At 37.0% G+C, this 22,453-nt stretch overlaps 1 protein-coding gene across 4 annotated transcripts in view; it reads left to right on the top strand.

Annotated features, from left to right (window-relative positions):
- The window catches only part of ZDHHC21 (zinc finger DHHC-type palmitoyltransferase 21), a 36,526-nt gene that overhangs the window by 150 nt on the left and 13,923 nt on the right, over positions 1 to 22,453 (top strand). Inside the window, exons 1-7 of one of the 4 annotated variants that reach the window (XM_059873275.1) lie at positions 60 to 5,070; positions 5,938 to 6,136; positions 6,899 to 6,997; positions 9,734 to 9,845; positions 10,766 to 10,904; positions 18,907 to 19,023; positions 20,239 to 20,322. In XM_059873275.1, coding sequence (XP_059729258.1) covers positions 5,983 to 6,136; positions 6,899 to 6,997; positions 9,734 to 9,845; positions 10,766 to 10,904; positions 18,907 to 19,023; positions 20,239 to 20,307 — 690 coding nt within the window. In that variant the 5' untranslated portion in view covers positions 60 to 5,070; positions 5,938 to 5,982 and the 3' untranslated portion in view covers positions 20,308 to 20,322. Of the gene's footprint in view, positions 1 to 58; positions 5,071 to 5,937; positions 6,137 to 6,898; positions 6,998 to 9,733; positions 9,846 to 10,765; positions 10,905 to 18,906; positions 19,024 to 20,238; positions 20,323 to 22,453 lie in introns of those variants that run through there. The other 3 variants (XM_059873272.1, XM_059873273.1, XM_059873276.1) reach the window with 3 other exon arrangements.

Here is a 22,453-nt window from a genome sequence, read left to right on the forward strand (position 1 = left end):
CCGGGCCGGCGGGAGGGGCGGGGGGCGGCCGAGCGGCGGCGGTGGCACCGGCGATACCGGCACTTCCTCGGACACGGCCCCGCCGCGGCCGGCGGGCTCCTTCTGGTCTTCCTCCATCCCTGCGCCTCCCCTCCAGCGCTGCTGTTGTCTGTGCGTGGAGCTGGGTAGGGAAACCCTGGGCGGAATTGCCCAGGGTATCTCCCCAGCTGTGAAATAAGGAAATGGTGCTGTCGCTTTCATGCAGGTCCAGGGTGCTCTTGCTCTGTAGAGAAGGAGGGTGTTTGCTGGTATTGGGGTGGTAGTAGGAGAGGCACGAGGTTTTGATTAGCTGTGTGCTCCAGCAGCGCGGCACAAGGAAGTGCATTGGCCTTGGCATCCCTTGGTTTCACACTTTCACTTCCCAGCTCTAGTAGTTAGTCAGATGACGTAGCAGGTCTTCGTTCGCCTCTGGCTGATGATCCAAACAGTAATGTTCTCAAAGTAATGTACTTTATTTGTCTTCAAGTGGCTGTTTGGTCAGCAGTGGGTGAAGATAGATTTGATGGACTTGTGATAAGGAGGGTAAGGTGTACTATGTTAATGTCAAGCCACATCCCTCTCCAAGCCCAGGTGACATCTTTTATAAATGAAGTAGTTGTTTACAGGTATGCTTCCTTAGATCCTATCAGTGAAAAGTAACTGGGTGGGAATGTCTTGCCTACCTCAACAAACCTGTCAACAGCCACCTAACAACTGCTTTGTGCCAAGGTCTCTGCTGCAACCATCCATTGTATAAACACAAGAAATGCCCGGTGTGTGGGATTTTGTCAGAGCACAAATATGCTGTTGCTTATGTTAACTGGCTATTCAGATACCTGTTCTGTTTTGTTAAACAGAAGTGTTGCAAAAAGCTTAATGGCAATTCTGTTCTGACACTTGAGTTCCTTAAAATCTAGTTTGTAAAAAAGGTCAGTTGATTGGTTCAAGTCCACCTTGGTTTTTCCCATTGAAGTGTATTTTTTGTTTTAGTATCAGTAATCTTTGGCAGTAATTCTTTAGATTTCAGGGAGGTCACTGCTGTAAAAATGCAGCTGGATACAGAAATTGGGGAAGGCTGTTGATTGTTGCTGCTCTGCCCTAGTTAGCACAAATATTGTGAGAAGTGTGGCTCTCTTGTGTTTCTACTCTCTCTTCTTTTTTTTGATTTGCTTAGGATACAGTGTTTTTAGAAAGTGGTGTTTTTTCCACTCTCAAAATAGGTATTAAGAAGCATAGTATTGTTCACTTTGTGTGGAATCTTAAAATTGTCTTTCATGGCGAGCAATACAGTAAGTTACTGATCTGTGTTGTTCTGCACTTGTTTAAGGACTTATGAAAAAAGTTCTGCAAGTCAGATTTCAGAAGTCATATTTTTCTTAAGGAGCAGGGCTACAGTGAGGCACAGTTTCTAGTTGTGTATCAGTGCAGCACCCATGAATGTGCAAGAAACAGGATGTCCCCAGAGCAGACTGTTGTGCTTCTTAGGCTGAGAAATTGAGTACTGCTCATGTTGGGTGTATTTATGAAATACAGTTTTCTAAATATGTTTTGGGACATTCTTGATGTAAAATGGTATACTTTTTATTTTCCTAAGGTTGCATTCAAATGAGTCTATTAAAGCAATTTATATTTCACCTTAACATTTCTGGTTAGCACAGAGCTTTCTCTTTTCTTGGAATTGACTTTCCACCTGCCTGACTCATTCTGTGGTCTCAGTATTCTGTGGATGTCACACGAAGGGTCCTCTTGCAGGTGATTGTAGTGAACAAAGTACTGAGTTTATGATGCCATTAGTGGAACTGCACAGAAAGAAAAGGGTTAGGAAAAAATGCTGTCCAGGCATCCTGGAATAAAAGTATTTTTTGGAAAGGCAAGAATGATTCCCAATAGTGTAGGAAAGACTCAGTCATGTTTTGGTGCAGCTGAAGCTTTTCATAGGCACAACTACTGTTGGCTTTCAAATGATTTGTATTTGAGTTATTTATTTAGAAGAAATAGCTATAAATTAGGGCACTAGGGTAGAAAACCACAAAAGCTCTAACATTAGTGCTCTCTGTTTTCTCCTAAATTACTTAATTGGAAAATTACTTTGCTTGGAGAATTTCATTGCTTGTATGAATCCTGAGTGTATACGGATATATGTTTCTTTCCATATATTTGTTGTTAACCTTCTCATAGGGTTTTTTTCTTTGCATGTTGTAGTTTTTCTGATCAGAAATTTTGAATTTTGAAGAACAGAATTATATGAGATCAGTCATCTCTTTTTTTTGGCACTGTGTTTGAAAGACTAATGCATTCACTTTGTTTATGACTTAAATTTTAATCTAGTACTTCCTTCCTTGTTGTCTGATTTTGGAGCTCTTACTTTTTCTTTATTCCCCACACTTTATGTATTAATGCATGGGACATAAACCAAGAGAAAGAGGGGAAAAAAATTACTTTGCCAGGGTAAGTCAGTATATTGACATCATTTATTTGCTATTGCTGCTGAAGTATAAGAAAAAATATAAAACTTAATTTACCATTATAGGAAACAGGAAGCAAATGTGTGTAAGTGAAATACACTGGCAGTACTGCAGTTTTACACAGATCTTTCTCTGAACTCTTACATCCTTTTAAATATATATTAAAATTGTAAAATGGCCTAGAACTGAGATTTGAGAAATGCTAGTTAGAATTAACTTGTCAGTTTGGAGACACCTCTACTCAGTAAGGTGGGGTTTCAAAAGCAGAATAGAAAGTAATCTGTTACATGCTGCCTTTCAAACAAGTGATAATGGTTGTTTGCATATCACACTATCAGGAGATACAGAAGAAGATGAAAAATCACCCCCTGTCTTGAGAGTGAGGCCTGTATTTGCGTAGTTCTTGCTTAATTCTGGATTTTGCCATCCAAGATATGGTTTTGAGCACGGCTGAGGTTTCCCATAGGCACATCATTTTCAAATTATAAACTTCAATATGGTCATGCAGGCAAAAGTTACTGAGGGATAAAATTATATCTCTCCATTTTGTTTGTTGAGCTGTTATTTCCCATTCTAAAGAAGTGCTGTGAAGTCATGGAATCTCTTCTGCTCTGGTAAGATGGAAAACAGATGGATTTCTCAGTGGTCATCAGTGTTTCTAGCTACATTTGGGTTTTTTTGGCCTCTATATTTCTATTAGTCTGCATGATTTTACCTTTGTAAATTCATGGTGATTACTCCCAGTATCCTTCTTGTCCTTCACGTGTTTGAAAATAGTTTCCAGGATTGTTTCCTTCACCTTCCCAGAGACCAGGGTGAGGCTAGTAGGCCTGTAGTTGCCTGGCTCCTCCTTCTTGTCCTTGAAAGCAGTATTTTCATTGACACTTGTTTTCTTGAATCCTTTGGAATGTCACCCATCAGCATAAAACTTCCAAACATAGTTGAGAATGACTTCACAATGACAAAACCAGTTCTCTCAGCACTCAGGTTGGCACTTCAGTAGGTCACATGGAAGTGCTAGGTCCAGTTCACCTAAAAATTTGTTAATCTGATCCTCCCTCGCTCAGTCTAAGTCTTTTGTATTCTACACTTTCCCATGAGTCTCAGGGATCTGGAATTCCAGAAGGCAGGTCTTACCCATGAAAGAGCAAGATAAACAAGGTGCTTTGACATTTTTGAATGATTTTGATACTTTCAGCAGCAGGCTGGCATTTCCTCTCTAGCCTTCCTTGTGCTGCTCATGTACCTGTACAAGTCTCTCTTGGAATTTCATCTCTCTCACCTGATTCAACTCTAGGAGGACCTTGGATTTCCTAACTCTATCCTAGTGCACCTAAGTGGTGTTCCTGTGTCAGTTGTGTGCACACACTTGGTGCAGCCCCGCTTCACCTTGGTTTGGTTGATTATAAGATCTCTGTTTTCCACATCATTCTGCATCCTTTGCGTGCAAACTGTGACCAAAACTTCCTTGCTCTTTCAGAGGTCACCACCTTCCTCTGTCATCATTCTTAATTTAAGCATTCCCCAGCCAGCCTCTCAGCAAAGGTACTTTTACCCGTGTAATTTCAGGTGGATCTTGTTCCCCTTCACCCTCAGTTTTTGAGCCTCATAGAAGGTTCTATGGATGTGAATGCTGCACGACCACGTGCTCATTTGCAGGATCTGTCTGCTTCTCTCCAAGTTCTTCCCCTTCATCAGCAGCATGAATGAACCACTTGGCTACTAGACTTTGGCCAACACCCTGTTAACTGTGTAGTCATGCTTGGTAAACTCCTGGTCTCCCCTGGCTGTGTCCATGGTGCCTGAATGGAAGAGCAGCTAAGGGTAATAGTCTAAGGTCCAGATTACTACCAGCCTCAGTAACAGTCAGTCTGTGGTATCCAGGACCCTGGACCCTTGTAAGCAGCATACTTTGCCAGGTGACAAGGTGGGCCAGCAGGGGTGCCTTTGTCCCAGAAGCAGGGACCCAGCGCTGTTCTTTACCCCGTGCTTTTCCTCATACCCAGTACGGGTACTGCCGCAGGACTCAGGCACAGATGGCTCAGAGGCTTTCTTGGACCGAGCTTCCTGTCCATGTGTGCTGCCAGGGCTCAGAACCTGCTCTGTAGATAGAGCTGCAGGCTGAACAGGAACTGTCCTCTTCGTGCTGGAGCTCAGAGGCTTGACATGTCCGTCTGGACAAGCTGAGGCTCTGTCTGCTTCTCCTCTTGTCATGGGAGTTTCTGTAGCTGCAAGAACTTGGGTGGGGATCTGAATGATACGTGAATGGGAACACTGTTACATTAAAAAATAACAAAGGGTGATAAATAACACTAAGGAGAAATGTGGAAAAATGACAGCTTGTTTGGGTCTGATTTTGATTAGATATTTAAAAGAAGAAAAGACAATGAAATTTGTGAATAGTATTAAGTAAATTTTGAATGCAATTGAGAACAGTCAAACATGAAACAAGTAAGCACAACCCTTGGAAACAGAGATGTTTGATAAACAAAATTTCATTGGAACAAGTAGAAACTGAAAGGAATGGAAAGAAACCATCAAAAATGGAACAAGATTCCTGAAGCCTGGAAACTGGGGAAACTAATGGGTAAGAGAGTAGATTGGGATTTATGTGTGCATTGCAGTAATAAAATATGTGTATGAAAGTAGTCTGACAAAAAAATAACAGTAATAATCCCTTCTATCATAGTTGTGCTGATTAGTGGTTAGGACTCAGTGCTGTGTTGTTGAGATCAGTTTATGAAGCTCAGAAGTTCACATTGTAGGACTTGGTGAGGTTTCTTCAGTCTAAAACCAAAAGGAACCCAGCCCACTCAAGTGTAAGGATGGAAACTTTGATGTTTTAAATGTGATTAATAGAAAATGTTCTATTGTGTGATATTTTTAGTAATCTATGTGAAAGATGTTAGGGTTTGCTATTAATGTCATGAAGGACATTTTTTTAAGCAAGGAAACCCCGAATTCTTAGTGATGCTTTTGACTGTTTTAGCATAAAAGCTTTAAGAGAACAACCATGAAATACAGGGGGAAATTGTAATAGATAGGTGGGGTGAATCTTTGTGGAACATAAGTAATTCCTTATCTATCTTAGTTGCTTTACAATCTTTTTACTTTGGTGGAAGAGTTTTCTTTGTTGCTGCCACCTGACCGACAGTTGCTGTTTTACCTATGGCTTAATAGTTTTCCCAGGTAGTGTTTTTACTTGCATCTTGGTGATAAATGTTGCTTTTTAGCCAGATATAACTAATTAATGAATTCACAAAATGTTTTGCTACCTGGTGCTTAAAAAATGTATGCAAAATGTTTGTAAATTTTTATGTAATTCCTTAAATCAATGGCTACAGTTTTTTTCTTTCTTACTTGAATGTACGAATTTGAATGTATGAACCATATTGGTTGCACTATACTAGATAATTTACTCTTTTTTTTTTTTTTTAATTATTTATCTCTTTAGGATTGTCTTCCTGGGTCGTGACAATTTATTATCTGTTTGTGTTCAATGGGGCAACGAATTCACTTTGTGGTTGACCCTCAAGGCTGGTGCTGTATGGGCCTAATTATCTTCGTCTGGCTGTACAATACGATCTTCATTCCAAAGGTCATCCTTTTTCCTCATTATGAAGAGGGAAATATTTCAGTTGTGGCAGTTTTGTGTAAGTAATTATACCCTTTTTCTACTAATAAAGTACTATCTCTACTTAATGTACATTTAAAAAAATCCTATCATCAAATAAAAACTAGGGTGAAAGTAAAGACAAAAGATAAAGGGTAAGCGTAGTGGATGCATCCTACGTTTTTGTGTTCTGAGAAGCTGCGGCACTTCATTTTGCAGGCGTTATTGTAGAACTTGTTTTTGTGGAAACTGGTGAAAAGCCTGAATGTAGCTTTCAGGTCCTGTATGTAGAACTTGTTGACAGGATTCCAGGTTCACATCTGCGAGTGCCTATAAGAATTCGGTGTGACAGTAGTGATGATTGGCAGCAAACTAAATTTTGTTAGTTTTGTCATATGTCCCTGTGTGGGTTAGCTCATACAAGTTTTGCTGATAGGTTTGCTGGGGAAAAGTCTTGAATTATGGCTGCAACAAACTTCAAGGTAAAGATGTGCTATTGGGAATATTGTCCATATGGAGGCTTTGAGGTGTGGTATGATTGGTGCTTGTGTGGTAAGATGGTGGAGAAACTTCAGAAAAACAGTGGTATGATCATAGTAGCACCTGCTGGTGCTGTTTACTGCTTTTTTCACTGTATTTATTGGGAAGTACTTAATGTTGTGTACTTAATATCAAAAATATATCTGGAATTGAATGAGAAGGCTGAGTATTTTCCAGCTCAGTTCTGGAGCATCTGTATTTTTTGATATAGTGTACTTTGCACATATGAAAAAGTCTAACAAATGCTTATTTATTTTTATAGGTTATTACTTCTGCTCATTGTTTTGTATAGCTTCATTATTTAGAGCCTCAGTAGCAGATCCAGGAAAACTAACTGAAAATCCAAAGATACCCGTTACAGGTACATTAACTTGTTTCTATATAATTTAATGAAAGTTATTTTAATAGCCTCAAAATAATTAGGAACAAATTTGTCTTCGTGAGACTTACTGGAAACCATGAGCTGTCCTTGCTGAATAAAGTTAGTATGTCACTGTTTTAAAGTTGTAAATTTCTAGCACTTTGCCTTGTGTAATTTCAAAACTTCTGTTTCTTAAACTTGTATTCTACCAGAAATTCCACCATTCTTCAGTTATGTAGGACCTTCTGCTAGGAAATTTTTCTGCAGGAAGATTTTTTTTTTTTTTTTGCATTCTAGACTTTTAAACATAATGCATATACTATTAATTGGATAATATTTAATGAAAAATGTTTATAGATGGCTAGTTATTTTAATTCCATATATTTTGTGTTGCTAAATTTGTACAATGTTGAAAATGGTTGTGGGAGGTAGTCCTATGCTGGTTTTTACCTGTGTATGTTTTTGCTGTTTTTTTTCCAAAGTCTTATGATTGTATTGGCTGTTAACAAAAAAACCCAAACCATGGTGCTAGTTACACTGCATTTCTGTAAAGTAGCAACTTAATTGATCCTTTCTGTCCTTGCAAATTTATCCCACTATTCCTGTATGGTATCCAGTGCTCCAGAAGTTGGAGGAAATTTAAAACCTTAATGATTCTCCACAGAGAAGGACAGTATTTTTATGAACTGTTGGGAGCTATTATCTAATGCATAGAGCTTTTATTTAGGAATTTAGGATGGAATGGGGCTGTTAAACAGCACGAGCTTTGTCACATTAACAGATAACACTTCATGAATGAAGAAAATGTGTCCCATCCAGTGAGGATGAATGCTTCAGTCTTGTCTTCAAATGTGATGAATACCCAGAATAAAATTTTTCTCTCTTTTCCCAATGTTACTGGAAATCTAGGATGATGTGTTTGGAAACATGATTTTTTTCAGCTTTAGTGCTGATGATATGAAGTAGACAGCTTATTGTAGAAAGGGGTGTATCTCCCTGGGATTCAGATGTGTCATCACTGATTGCAGAAAATCTCCTGCCAGTGTTTTTCTGCTTCTGGCAGCTGATGCTTTGATCCAGTGAAACAGAGGTGTTTCAGACTTGGGTTCTGGAGTCAGAGGTTTTGCAGCAGGAGGAGCAACATGGATTTTGCACCCTGAGCTGGATAATGAAGACACTTGCTAGTTACAGACAGTTACATTTGTATTGGAGTTTTCATTTACCTTCAAAATACCAGGAGCAGTGCAAATTCCCTTTGTACACAGATGGTTTTGTCTAATTTAAGGTATCTCTTTGCATAGCTCTCCAACCTTTGCATGCTCCATTCAGTCCACATGGAAATTATGCTTAATAAGTACTTCTAAAGGTGAAATATTTAGGCTAGGTCATGACTTTGATATTTTGATTTGGGGTGTGAGATATCTGGGTATTGTACTTTCGGAGGTAGCACTTTAATTGTCCAGTATGTGCTAGGCTGACAGGAGGATACATTTTTACGTAGTATAAATTGTGTTAAAAATGTGTTGGGGTGTTTCTGAACTCTGCTGGTAGCTACCCTATTAGTGAGTGACGCCTCTGTGACACTGGATTTATGGGAACAGATTGTAAATCAGTTTCCATCTGTCATTATTACTAGTTTAATGATCTCAGATATTGGGTTTCTTTACTTCCAGTGTCCAAATGTTATTTTGCAGCGAGAAAGACCAGATTAGAGCTGCCTGCAGGTGGCTCAGAAGTGCTAAATATAACTTTATTTTGTTTACACTGGGACAGTGTTTTACAGTATAAAATTTTGGAATGTCCTACTGTAAAAATGAAGCTTTTTTGCTTTTTTTCCTTTTTTTTCCCCCTGATATGAGAAATTTTTGTGCCTGAAAAAAGATTATTTAGGTAGAAACAATTTGAACAGTCAAAGTATTTCTCAGTCGTCCACCTTTTTCCTTAAAGACAGAAAACATATGCTTTTGTGACTGGAATTATTTCAGTGTTAATCTTATTGTGTCCCATGTGAGGATGAAATTTTTGAACATATAATATGAATTTTCATTTTCAAAGAATTCCTCTAATTTGGGTGGTGCATTTTGAGATAAATAAATTGCTCAGCCAAGCTAAGCAATAGTAATCCTGGCACTTTCAATTACTCAATATCTCTGGATAGTAGCTTTTAAAGAATCTCACATTAGTAATTTAAAAATAGTATATATCTGTAAATACAAGCCTATCTTCTATCTCTTTCTTTGATTGTCTTATATCTAAAATTGCATGTGGTGATATGCATGTCATTAAAATGCTTTGAAATGGAAGATGCTCCTGAAGTGTTTACTGTGTGTTATATTTTAGTTAGCTAGCAGTAGCAGTATTTCCTCAGGAGGTTCTGAAATAGCAGTGAGATTGTATCCTGATTCTGTCTAGCAGTTAATTTTTTTCATAGTAGAAGCATAAGGAAATAACTGAGTTACAGTCTTCCTTGTCTGAGTCACAGGTTTGTTCTGTAATAATTACTTTGTAGAAATTTATAGGAAGAGAGGGCATTTTGGAGATGGAAACTGGCATGGAGTAGCAGTAATATCTTCCAGTTTAATTAAGGTCACAGTGGGAAAAAGTTTTTATGTGCTTATCCTTCTCAGATCATAGTAAGATTTGTTTTTTTAATTAGAGTTACAAGCATACAGATTTATTATGAGTACACATAACTGAGTTTAAATCTCTCTAACGTGTTTTTACATTTTCACCTAGAACGAGAACATTGGGAGTTATGTAACAAATGCAATATGATGAGACCAAAGCGTTCACACCATTGCAGTCGCTGTGGACATTGTGTGAGGAGGATGGATCACCACTGTCCGTGGTAAAACCAGGACATTCCTTCTAATTATCTACTGTTGTTTTAGTGAATCATTCTGAAATTTGTGGTCTTGACTGCTGCTCATTTTTTCCTGTTTCTTTCCCAGTGGTGCTTAATCATTTAGGCATATAAAGAAAGGAAGTAATAAATCTGAGCTTTCCTATATCTACCAGTAAAACTCAGAGTAAGTGAAAAAATAAGCATTTCTGAAAGTAGTTCTGAGCTATGATTTTTACAAGACAAACTGCAGAGGACAGAATTGACGTCAGGATTCCCAAAAAAAGCTACCCTTTTTTATCAAGTTTTTCTACTTCAGAGAATAGTACTAGTATAGTGCTTTTGTCATGCTGGCTTAACGTGTTGTCTGTGCCAATGCTTGTATAAAATTGCATTCATGTAACTTTTGATCTTGTACTTAATACAGATAGAATCCTTGAGTTTCCTTTACTCTTTTCATGTTGGAGTATGCAGAAGGAGTTTCTGAATAGGAATGCCTTTATTGTCTTTTGTGCCTTTTGTTCATTTTTAAGTCATATTTCTTTGCTACTGGGGCCTGTGATCACATATATTTTAAAACATATGTTTGTGTTTCCAGTTTTTGCACTCTTGTAGTTCACAACCTGTGAATGTATTGAGTAGCAGAAGATAAGACATTACTGTGAAATTTTGCAGACTTTCAAAAAACAATTTTATTACTAGAGTTTTACTTAAAGTTGCAGCAGTATCTTTGCTATATAAAAATACAGAAAAGTGTGTCTCCTGTTCTAAGCAATGATCTCCGTAGCGCAGCCTATGCTTCAAGTTGTGGTCCAAGGGGTGCAGTAGTTTGCTCCTTAAGCAATCATGAAGTCTTCTGTTGACAGTATCATAACTTTAGTGTTTGTATTTCTGTTTTTATATATGCGCACTTTGTTTCTCTGCAGGATTAATAATTGTGTTGGTGAAGACAATCACTGGCTGTTTTTACAGCTGTGTTTCTACACCCAGATCCTTAGTTCCTATACACTGATACTTGACTTCTGCCATTACTACTACTTTTTGCCTCTGAAAAAAGAAAACTGGGTAAGACTCTGTGTAGTGAATAAATAGTATTGCAATGTAATTTGTTTTGGCTTCTAGTTACTGTACATTTTTGGTGGCTCAGCTTCACTCTTAGGGAAGAGAGTTCAACTAGCTGTATGTTATTAAGTAAGCAAACTGATTTATGGTTAGGTAGCAAAATATTTTTATGAAAGAGCATATGATTTCTTTGTGTTAAAGACACAAACTAGTTCTCTTAGGAATATAGGAAAGGAGGAAAGAACCAGTTAGCTTTCTTTGGAAGTGATTACCAGTACTGGAGGGAATTAAGGTGACTACTTTAGATTTAAATTTCCTTTTACTTTTTCCAAAGTAGATTTATGCAGAATGTATAGCTATCCTAATACCATGTTTTAAAAAGCTGATACTGCTTTTTTAATAAATGAGAAAAACACATGATCACTCTGCAAGGGGGAGAATATACATCGGTTTTGTAGCAGTATTTTCTGTTGCTTTGAAAAAGTTATGTGGGTTAAGGGAGAACTAAGTTTGGTTTTTTCATGTGGACTTACCAACTGGATTAGAGTAAAAAATCGAGGACTTCCTTCCACTATGAAACTTACATTGTCAAGCTGCTATCTGGTGCTCATTTATGCCTATTATCTGTAGTATTCAGAATATTGAAGATGGTTGCTTGAAATTTCCTCTGTTCTTGAAAGTGCCAGAACAACAAAGTTAGAACTCTATAAGAAAACTGTTATGCTGTCTTGCTTGTGAAGAACCATAAGAACTTCTAGCTTAAATCTGAAATGAACTTTCTGTTTGTACTGGACTCTAACAAATACAAGTACACTAAAGAGAAAAAAAAAACTAGAAAACAAGTTCAAAACTTTTTTAAAATTAGGTAGCATTCCAAATGTCATAAGAGAATAAGATAATCTCAGATATTGCACTCTAAATTTTGTTGAGATTTTTCCCAAATACTGAGGTGCAGAAGATTTTTTTAATTCTGTGTTGATGCGACACCCCAGCATGCTCTCTGCTGGTGATGTCGTACTCATCTTTCCAGGCTACTGGAACCTGACCCTTCATTGTGGGTAAGGCAAGTCCCATTTTCCAATTTTTTTGAACAACGAAAGTTTGTCATATGATTTTGTATCCTACATTATATAAGAATTTCACTTTGTGAAAAATTCTGCTTCTGGAAAAGGATGGACGTAGTCTTCTGAGCTTCTTATTTGCTCCTGTGTCAGTTTGAAGTGGATGTGATGTTCCTATAAAAATATATGTGAAGATGATGTGGCAAAGGAGAGCTGAAAGTGTAGGAAGACTGTATTACTTGGTTAATCCAAAACTGATAAAAGTGCTATATTCAAATTCATAGATACCAAATTTTTATTATGTAGAACGTTCTAAAGTTGAGGATTTTTTGTAACGCATTCATAAAAATACTGTATTCTAAAGTAATTTAATTATTTTTTCCATCTACATCAATGCTTCCATTTAAATCATGAAAGGGATTTTAGAAATATGGAAAAGAAAATAATTTGCTGTTTTCTTGGAGCATCTTTCCATAGGCACTGAAACAGACTGGTTAGCCTCTAATAGTATAATGTCATGGCAGGGTATTTCCTTTTTATTGTGAATATTCCCTGAATGTATTGCTTTGTGTAATTACACTGTATTAGGTAACAAGCGAAAATTCTGTCCATTAGCCTTGCTTTTTAAAAGTAGTATGAAAAGTAACCAAATTATTTACTTGAGAGGGGCCTGTGCAATAGAGGGAAATGGAAATCATGGTTACTTCAGATATTTTACAATACCTGAAGAGGTGATAATAAATAATTATTACTAATAACATTTCAAAAAACAAGGATGAATACGTATAAAACTTGTTCTTGCCAGTATAACTGAATTAATTTGAAGTTGTTTGGAGAGAGGCCTAATTTTAATACCTACTCCTTTGACAGGTGACAGGTTAGAAGGCAGAATACATGTGCAACAATTATTTTAACCCATTTTATTGTGTTTCCCTGAAGAGGGGATCAGGTTCCTGTACTTGGCTGCCTAAATTTACAGAGAACTATGGAAGAAATTGCTTACTTTGCTCTGTTTAGTTTTGTTTAGTTTTACCTGTGGGGTTTTTTTTTTTTTTGGCTTTATCAATTTCTATATGTGAACATTTCAAATGACACTCTTCCTTTTACAAAGTGGATCTGTGCTATAGTATACAGTATTCTGTGACCCAGAGAGGAAAAATATGTTTATACAATATAGAAAAACAATAGACACAGCAGGTCTGGGCTATTCAGACCTTTGTTAAGTAGAGTGTAACACTAAATATTATTTAGCTTTCTCAGTTTTTCAGCTGTAGAATAGGGGGCACACAGTGAAGTAGAGAAAACTAAAATAGTTGGCATGCCTAGTCAACATATCTGCCTGGAAGATGACATCCATGAAGCTGATTTTTTTGAAGTGCTGCTAAGGATGTGATGCTGTATAGATTTGTGCTACAGAATAATTTGTCAGAACTATGACTTTTTGACACCAAATGAACAGAACCGGTGAAAAGATTGGCTTAGTAATAGTTGAGGTTTTAGGCAAGCATACTCCAAGATTCTTTTTATCTCCTTTGTATCAACTAAAGCTGAGATACCACAGCATTCCAGAAAGTGCGGTACCTTCAGCCTATCACAAAAACACTGTTCTTTGTTGAAATTTTGGCTGTAACTGAGAGCTTACTTTTTCTGAATTTACAGGGACTAGTGTTTAGAGCAGATTCAAAGAACTAGATGAATTTTTTTCCCAACAGCCATCTGGAATTAGTTTATTCTTGCTCATTAAAATACTTGTGAATTTTTTGGCAGTGTGCCTTCATCTAAATTTTTATTCTTCAGATATAAAATAGTACAAAACACAGAAGCTATAGAATTAAAATTGCTTTTAGTGCTATTGTAAAATTATAATTTCATTACAGTACTGATTAATGCATTATGGAAATTTGATCACCATGTTAGTATCTCTTTCTGAATTAAAACTTGTGTTTCTATTTTTAAAGGGTCAAGAAATAAAACCTCAAAAATTTTTGGCTAACTATTCTGAGTTAAGGGTGATAGCTCTAAAGGTAATGGAGGAAGCTGTTTCTGTAGATATGCAATCTTTCAGCATCACCTCTTACTGCAGAAAATTGCTTCATAGTAATCTTGGTTCTTGTAACTGATACACTGATGGAAATTTAGGTTATGGTTGTTACCTCTGTTTGTCCAGCAGGAGGAGTGCAATTACTGCTGGAAATAAAGGAGATGGTAATTAAATTGATTATGTGGGGTGATAGCACGAGAAAAAGATATTGTTTGAATAAAATCAGCATATTAGTTCTTCTGCAAGCTTTGGTGATTTACAGAGGTTAACGCAGGAATATTCTTCATTTTACATCGTCATGAAAAAATGTCAGGAAGCCTGCATATTTTAGGCGGTAGTCAATCTTCTGAATAGTGAGATGAGAAGAATAAATACTAGACTTATCACTACATAGTTGTACTCTCCATAGCTGTGCTGGCACAGATTCTAGGTACAGCTGGTCATATTGCAAAAGTAAATACTTTGGCGGTATATTTTATCTTATTTATAGAAGGCTGTTAATCTTTTTATTCCTTTAAAAGGAATTCTGCTGATACATTCTGTTTGCTAGAAATGTTGCTACAATAATTGTCATAGCCAAACTTCCTGACATACAAAAACTTAGGCCCCTTTGCTCTGATTTAGTTTTATTTTGTTCCCGTTTCTGCAATTACAAATCATTGTCTTTGACTTTGGATTTTTTGCAGTAATATTAATATTATGCATTGACTAATATTAATGAAAATCTGGAAATATGTATCATCCAAAGTGCATTTATACTGTAAAGAGAGTCTAGAGGAAACTTCTTCTCTCAGAATCACAAAATTATGTAACAGACAGGAGAGGTTTTTAAAATGAAAAACATAAAAATTTTTCTTCTCAGCATTCTGCAAAACCAACCCAACCCTGCTGTCCTACAGTAGAGTTATAAGGACAGAACATGAATATTGAATTAAGTCTTTCAATTTCTTCCTACAGAACTTGCAGTCTGTATTTTTTAGTTTGCTTTCTGGAAAGCCTGGCTTTCTTTTGTATTACACGCTATTTTTGTGATACCCAAGCTGATAGCCTGACTTCATCAGCGGTCTGAGGCAGACATCGCAGGCATTTACAACGTCTGAGCACAGACAACCAGGTTATCATGTGTTACACAAAATAACATTCCCCAAGAAAAAAAGAGATCTTTTAATGTATTTTCTTGTATATTAATCTCTGTGTGTGTCATATTGCAGTAATGAATAAAGATTGAATAAATCTTCCATTGTAAATTAAAAATTATGAAGATGGTCTCTTCTGGAACAGATACAGTAGTACTGTGTTTCCTGCCAAACGCCCCGGCCTCAGTACAGTGTGCTGCTTTAAAGGAATACTATAAATGCTTGGAAACAATAGCACAGTAATGCACATGGCAGGGTCTTCTTATATGTTTTCGAGCTCTTTTTTGTTGTTATTGTTGGTAGGGGACAAAGAGAGTTGAATTTGGAAGCATTGGTCTTATAATGGACTATGATCTAGTGCTGAACGCCTTGTGGTTTTTGACCTCTCTCCTGTATGATAACATAAAGCCATGGTAGCTGTTGTTTTAGTCTGTGGTAGCATTCATTGTAGGGGTCATCTATAGTGGTTGATGCTCACAACTAAAGATGAGGCATGTTTTCTGCTGTGGGGTTGAGGAAGTCTCTTATTTATCTGTCCCAGAGACAGATAAATTTTTATTATAAATTATAATTAATATAGTAAAATTATAATTAATAATATTAAATTATTATTATAAATTACAGTTTCTTATTTATCTGTCCAAGAGACCAGTAGAATGTTTTGGTATTGCCTGTTGAGATAAAGACACCAGATCTCATGGCTTCTAGTCCATTTTTCAATGTAATCCTATAGACCTACACATGTTTTGTGGCCAGTTCTTATTGTTCACATTTCTGTGCATTTTTATGGGTAACTAAGATCCCTTGCAGTTTGACTGGATGGATAGAAGTAGCAGCTAAATGGAATTTAGAAACCTTTAGAAGCAGCAGCCGATGGGGTGTGCTGCGTGGCGGGGTGTAGAAAATCTTAAATAGAAAGGCAGTGGGAGCAACCCATGTGAACATGAAGTTTTGGCAGACCAGTTAGACTGTGGAGCTGACATAAAGAAGATTAGAAAAAAGCTACCTGAAGGAAAGCTCTCATGTTGTTAAGAATATGCTTTCAGCATCTGTGCCAAGGCCGTATGTGACAGCCTGGCGCAATGTGAAAAAAAGCTGCTGTGGAACAAAACCCTGTTGTGCCATGATAGCTGAGTGTTCGTGCACTGGTGATGTCAGCTAATCTGTGTGTATGCTTGGTGGCTCAGTCTGTACAGTTCTTTCTGTTAGCAGAAGTAGCCTGCGCCCCAAACTCCAAAATCACACTAAATCAATATTCACATTGCACTGAGACTGGTGAATACTATTGAACAAGAGGATCTGTTCAAAACACATTGAAAGAGGGAATGGTTGATTATTGACTAGTTTTGATTGATTATAGTTTTGAAAAAAAAGTTAGTTCTAAAAAGGGATAATAAAACCAACTTCCATTGAGCTTTTATGGAACGCTGCAGCATCCTAAATACATGATTATTATTATTATTATTACTTTTTTAAATGGTCTTTTCATCTGTTTTCATGGAGTTAAGTATTTCTATTCGCATGTAGAATTGTGTAATTCATTCTACTCTTAATGTCTGATTACCAGAAAACTCAGTTACTCCATATAGTTTGGTTTTCTATAGAAAAATGTTGCGCTGTCTGTACAGATTTGAGGGCCCAGTATTGATTTCCAGTTCATAATTGCTTAGGAATTCATTTGCTATGAACGTGGAAAGAGAGAGGGCATATGGGAGGAATATAGGAGTATGGACTGGGAATGCAGGGATACAACAAGGAAAGGCAAGGCCTATTATAATTAAGTCTGTTGAGGGATATCAGGGACCACAAGAAAGGCATCTACAAGTATATCAGCAAAAACCCAAGGATTATAAAGATTCCCACCAATGTGGGAATGCTGCTGAGTTTAGATGGGTAACCTAGTGACAGAAGACACAGAGAGGGCAGAGTGGGATTCCTGAAGGATGGCCTCAGACTTCACTGCTGAGGCCATCCTTCAGGCATCCCAGACTCTGGAGGCAAGAGAGGAAGGCTGGAGAAAAGAATACTTGCCCTTGGCCATTGAGAGTTTGGTTGAAGTTTGGCTAGGCAGACAAAACCACAAATCCATGGGCCTGATAGGAGGCACACACAGGTGCTGAGGGAGCTGGCAGATGTTGTTGCTAAGCCCACTCTGCATCTTCTTTGAAAAATAATGAAGAAGTATTTTACAACTAGTAGAAATTGTTTCTTACCTTGCTTTTCTTTAAAGCTTCCATTAGCTAATGGAAAGAGAAATAAGGAATAGTATGACTGCTTTTATTTTGAGTTGATTTATCTTTGAATTAACTCATTAAATGAGTAAGAAGCATTAAAATAAATGGAAATTCATCTGTTTTCTACAGCAGCAAGAAAGGCCAGTATAAACAAGTGAGGGGAGAGGGGATGAACCATTACAACAGTTCAGAAAAGACTGTTGGGGATTGTTTTTTTTTGTTTTAGCAGCTTAACTACTGATTTCAGCTTGTTCATTAAATACTGACTTTCTTCATAGCTTTAGTAGGCAGTTTAAACTTTTTTTTTCTGGGTTTATATTTTGAACCTTCGTGAAAATAAAATAAATAAATAAATAAATAAAGTGAAAAATTAGATTTTTTTTTTTTTGCTAAACATAATTTGCATTAACTATTCTCTGTTTAATTAAAACCCAGTATCCCTCTTCCTCACGTTCTAGGGGTTGAGCATAAGCAGTGTTTGGGGGGGGACGGGGAGTGGGTGTTGTTGGTTTTTTGTTGTTGTTTTGTTGGTTGGTTTTTTGTTTGGGGGTTTTTTGTTTTGGTTTGTTTTTTTCATTCAGTTCTGTTCTATATTCTGGTTGTAATGTAAAGTTTCCTTGAAAGGTTTTAATACTCTCCTGCCATGATCTAGCTTTTGTAAGTGGAAAAACAGATGTGTATATTTAAAAGACAGCCTTGAGAACATAATTGTAACTTAAAATAAGAGAATGGGGTCTGAACTTAAAGTACACCTAATGTAACTGCCATGTAAAAATATTCTTCTGTGATAAAAATAAGGTGCTCTATCCTTTGAAGACATTACATAAGATTCTGTAATGCTTTTCATAATTTCTGCTGGTTGAGAACAGACTTTCCAATGCAGCTGATCAAATACAACCATATTTCTGTGTGCCCTGAAGCATCTGTACTGTTCATCCTTGTCCAAAGTGGCAGTAATCCACCTCAAGGCTAAAATACAAAAGTTGGAGATAAGTTTGTATTGGATAATAGACAGCACTTCAGTAAGAACAATCCACTACAGGTACTTGGACTTGGTGGGCACAATCTTTTAAGTGTCAGTCTTGGAATGTTTGTTTTCTTTCAGAAGAGGTGATGTAAAAATGAAATGTGCTGTGTCTGGTAGCCAAGTTATAATAAATCAGACCACTTAACAGAGTAGTTTTCCTGTATTATATAGCTTGTGTGTAGTAGTTTGGCAAAGTTTGAGATGGAGGATTCAGAAATAATCCGTTTGAACTTGATCTATTCCCAAAACTTTAACTACTTGAAGAAGTTTTTTTAACAGTCTGGCAAAATGAACCCCCAACTGTTAACACGTATAAAGAAAATATTACTGGTTTCTGCTTTTAAAGCATAAATAAATATACCAATGATGTGCAATGTAGCTCAGAATCCAATATTTGCCTTCAGCTTTAAGGCTTTGAGAACACCTCTTACAGCTTATTTCCACTTGGTTCCAAGACTTTAATTTGTAACTGCTAAAGTCTCTCTCTTCTTTCTGTCTTGTTCTAGGATGTGTTTGTATTTAGACATGAACTTGCTCTCCTAAGAATATCTGCCTTCATGGGTCTAATAATACTAGGTGGAATAAGTCGACTCTTTTACACTCAGCTAATGGGTATTTTCACTGTAAGTATCTAATTTTAGAAGTATATATTAGTTTTATTTTCAGTACAATTAGTGAAAGCAGAAAAGTGGGTTGCATTTAAGGGAAGACTAGAAAAACACACCATGAGGCACTTGTTAGATACATGGTCCGTCAAGCCACTTGACACCAGTGAAATCTAAGAAGCTTTCTAACGAACAAGTGTCTAATAATTCCACCTTCAAATCAGTTTCCTGATTTGTATTAGTAAAATGGACCCATGGCTTGTTCTGGAATTGCACAATGTACAAGATATGTAGTTGATTCTTGTTTTTTTTTTTTTTTTTAACTTTTGTGTAGCCTGGTCAAAATTTATGTGACAGCGAGGCTAACTGATAAATCAGATTTTGAGAACACAGCATCTTTGTTAAGTATTTTGATAAACATGCTTATGTTCATCTCTTTATTTGCTAAACTGTGGAATATTATTGTGCCTTTTACAGTCCAGGTGGGTATTCTGTGTTTAGATATACAGAAAAAAAGATCCTCTACATGGAAAAATTTTTCAGTTAAATGAGTTTGACTGAGTTAAAAGAAACAACCTTTTTTTGGTGTAACATCTTGTTCTGTACATTAAAAGCCAATAGCTGCCAGAAAATTTTGGAAGCTATCTTGATAATCCATACAAATGTTTAAAATACTGTTAAACACAACAGAGAGTACTTTAGTTGGCTATATACATGTTGAAAAAGTCTATGATGTGGCCTGCTGAACTTTTTTTTAAAGGCAGTAATGTACACGAAGTCAGCATATTTTTGGCTACAACTGTTGGAGATCTGCCTGAGATTTTACGTTGGAATTATGAAGGTTTGCATAGCATTAACTTTTATAGGTACATAATGGAAAACCTCCCAACTCTATGGTGTAATTCTTTTGTATTGAATAAAGGAAAAAAATTATAGTGGAGTTTTAAATTATGTTAGATAAAGCAATAATACTGCTTTTTGTTTTTACTGTATTACCTTTACATATTTACTGCCTTTTGCTTTTTCTGTCATGGTAGTTATACTGTCTATTATAATTACCATTATTACTGTCTATTGTTATTACCATTCACCAGCTACTCTGCCATAATCTGTTCGACACATACTCTCAACCCCCAGCTCAACAGATTTACCTTTGTTCCACACCTTTACTGTGTTCCTGATATCTGTTCCAGGGTCTTGCTGACAGGTTTTCTCTTCCCTGTTTAAATGTAGCCTTTATGTTGGCGTCATCTAGACCTGGGATGTTTTCCTAGACCACCACCGTGGTGGCTGTCTAGCTGACGTGGTGAATTCTACTCACCAGTGATGGGTGAGACGGAGACAGATACTTAGTGAGCCTAATTGTTCAGGTACTGAAATATGAATGTCATTTTTGTTTCTGTAAAGTGGATATATATATGAGAAGGATCAGAAAACTCATCTGATCAGTACTGCAGTAAATCACAGAAAGAATACAGAAGAAAATGAGAAAACCAGACCCTAAGTTTATAATTTTGTTCTGTGTGCTGCCAGAAGCTGGACTAAATTTTAGCAGTGACCATCAGTATTCATTCAGATACTATTACTGGTTGTTAAATAAGACCTCCCAGACTGAACCTGTTTCTGTCAGATATACATGAAACCTGGGCTGTTTCTGTTCTGACACGAGATACCAATTGCACTGCCACTGTAACAGGCGCAAATGCCCAGTTGTAACTTTGCTGTCCTGAGCCTTAGCACTTTCAGGCTGCTGCCACCACTGCACTCTGTTTATAAATGCTGTAAAATCTTTTTTTCTCTGTCAGTTGTATGTACTATGAAGTACATCCTATTTGCTTACAAAGCTGGCAGCTCCACTGCAACAGGTGTGGGGTAATAGCATTTTTACCTCCAGTTTTTCTGCTGAAATCATAATCGCTGAGCTGCAGTATGCCTGGGCACTTTTTTCTGTTGTCTTTTCCAAACTTTGTGAAACAAACATGGTGCAGTAATTGTGGATGTGGATGATCTGTAAGAGGTAGATGCTAAAAAGTACAGATCTTCATTAGGGCCTCTTACTGCTCCCTACCTATCCCCCCAAAAGCACATGTAGCTATTGTCACATGGACAAGTTTTTAGGCTTGATGGGATTGCTGGGGAAGTAGAAATCCATTACTGGTCTATCTCCAATATTAATTCATTCACATCATGTGGATGCTGTTGCATTGACTCACTGAAGAATGTGGTCATGTAGTCCATCCCCCACTCAGAGCATTTCATACCAGCAACACAATTGTCTTCTCCCCTTTCATTCCTTTCTTTGCAGATACAGAATTAGGAAGAATAAATAATACAGTCTTTTTGAGGGAATCTGCTTGGCAACAGTTATTCAGACTTCAAACAAACAAAGCAATCTGGTTGGTGCAATTGTGCTTAGTCTACAAGTGTGTCAAATTTTTGTACAAATGGTTTTTGATTGCCAGCCCTGTAGTGTGGAAACTTGCTTCCTACATAAGCATTGACTAGCAACTGGAAAAGGCTGAGGAAAGGGCAGCAGGTGAGTTTTCTCTGCAGGCTCCAAAAATACATGGCTGTGGTGGTAAAGTGAGGAAACAGCAAAACTGGTATACCCACCCAGAAGCTGAGCACATTGAGTATGCAAGACATTCAAGCCCTGTAGAAGCAATGAGCAGTAAGGAGCAGTGATGTTTCTACTGTGTATTGTGCTGGAGTTACCATTCAGCATCTAGCCTTCCTGTGTAAATTAAGCAAATGGTATCTGAAATGAGCTCTATATTAAATACGGAATTAGTGATGAAATTAACTTAGTATAAGGTATAGATTAAAACTTGATAGCAAAACGCAATCATTGAAGTGTAATATAAGAAAAGGACCTTGAAACAAACTTAAGATGTTTGGAGGCATGGATATGCAGTTAAAGCATTCACATCATATGAAATGCTCCATGGCTATTCTTGAAAGCATTAATTTCAGTGATTGCTGAAGCTGCCCAGAGATGTGTGCAAGGGACAAGAGCATGGGCCTTTTGACAGAGGCAAAGCAACTCTTGTGCTTGTATGGGAGAACAGGTAATACACGTTTTTGTAGTTCATGCTCTTGTGCCTCTTTTTGCAGTTTAGCATATACCAAGATTAATTCCCCAGCTCCTGGGGAAAAAAGCTGATTTTTAGTAGTAGAGACAGTAAGGTTGCAGCTCTGTGATCTAAACTTTGGTGGGTGCAAACTGCTGCTGAACAATTCCAGCAGGTTAAGGATCATTGGTGTTTAACAGTACAAATGCTGTAAAAATTTTTGGAAAAAAAGATAAATCTAAGATGAATCAAACTTTAACCCTTTTGTAACAAGACTGCCTGATTTCCCATAAGGTAAACTTGCTTGACCATCATTACATAATTTTCCAGAAATGAAGCCAATAGTTTTTGTTCCATCTTAGTAATACAAAGATATG

This window comes from Haemorhous mexicanus, chromosome Z, assembly GCF_027477595.1.
Source record: "Haemorhous mexicanus isolate bHaeMex1 chromosome Z, bHaeMex1.pri, whole genome shotgun sequence".
NCBI lineage: Eukaryota > Metazoa > Chordata > Aves > Passeriformes > Fringillidae > Haemorhous > Haemorhous mexicanus.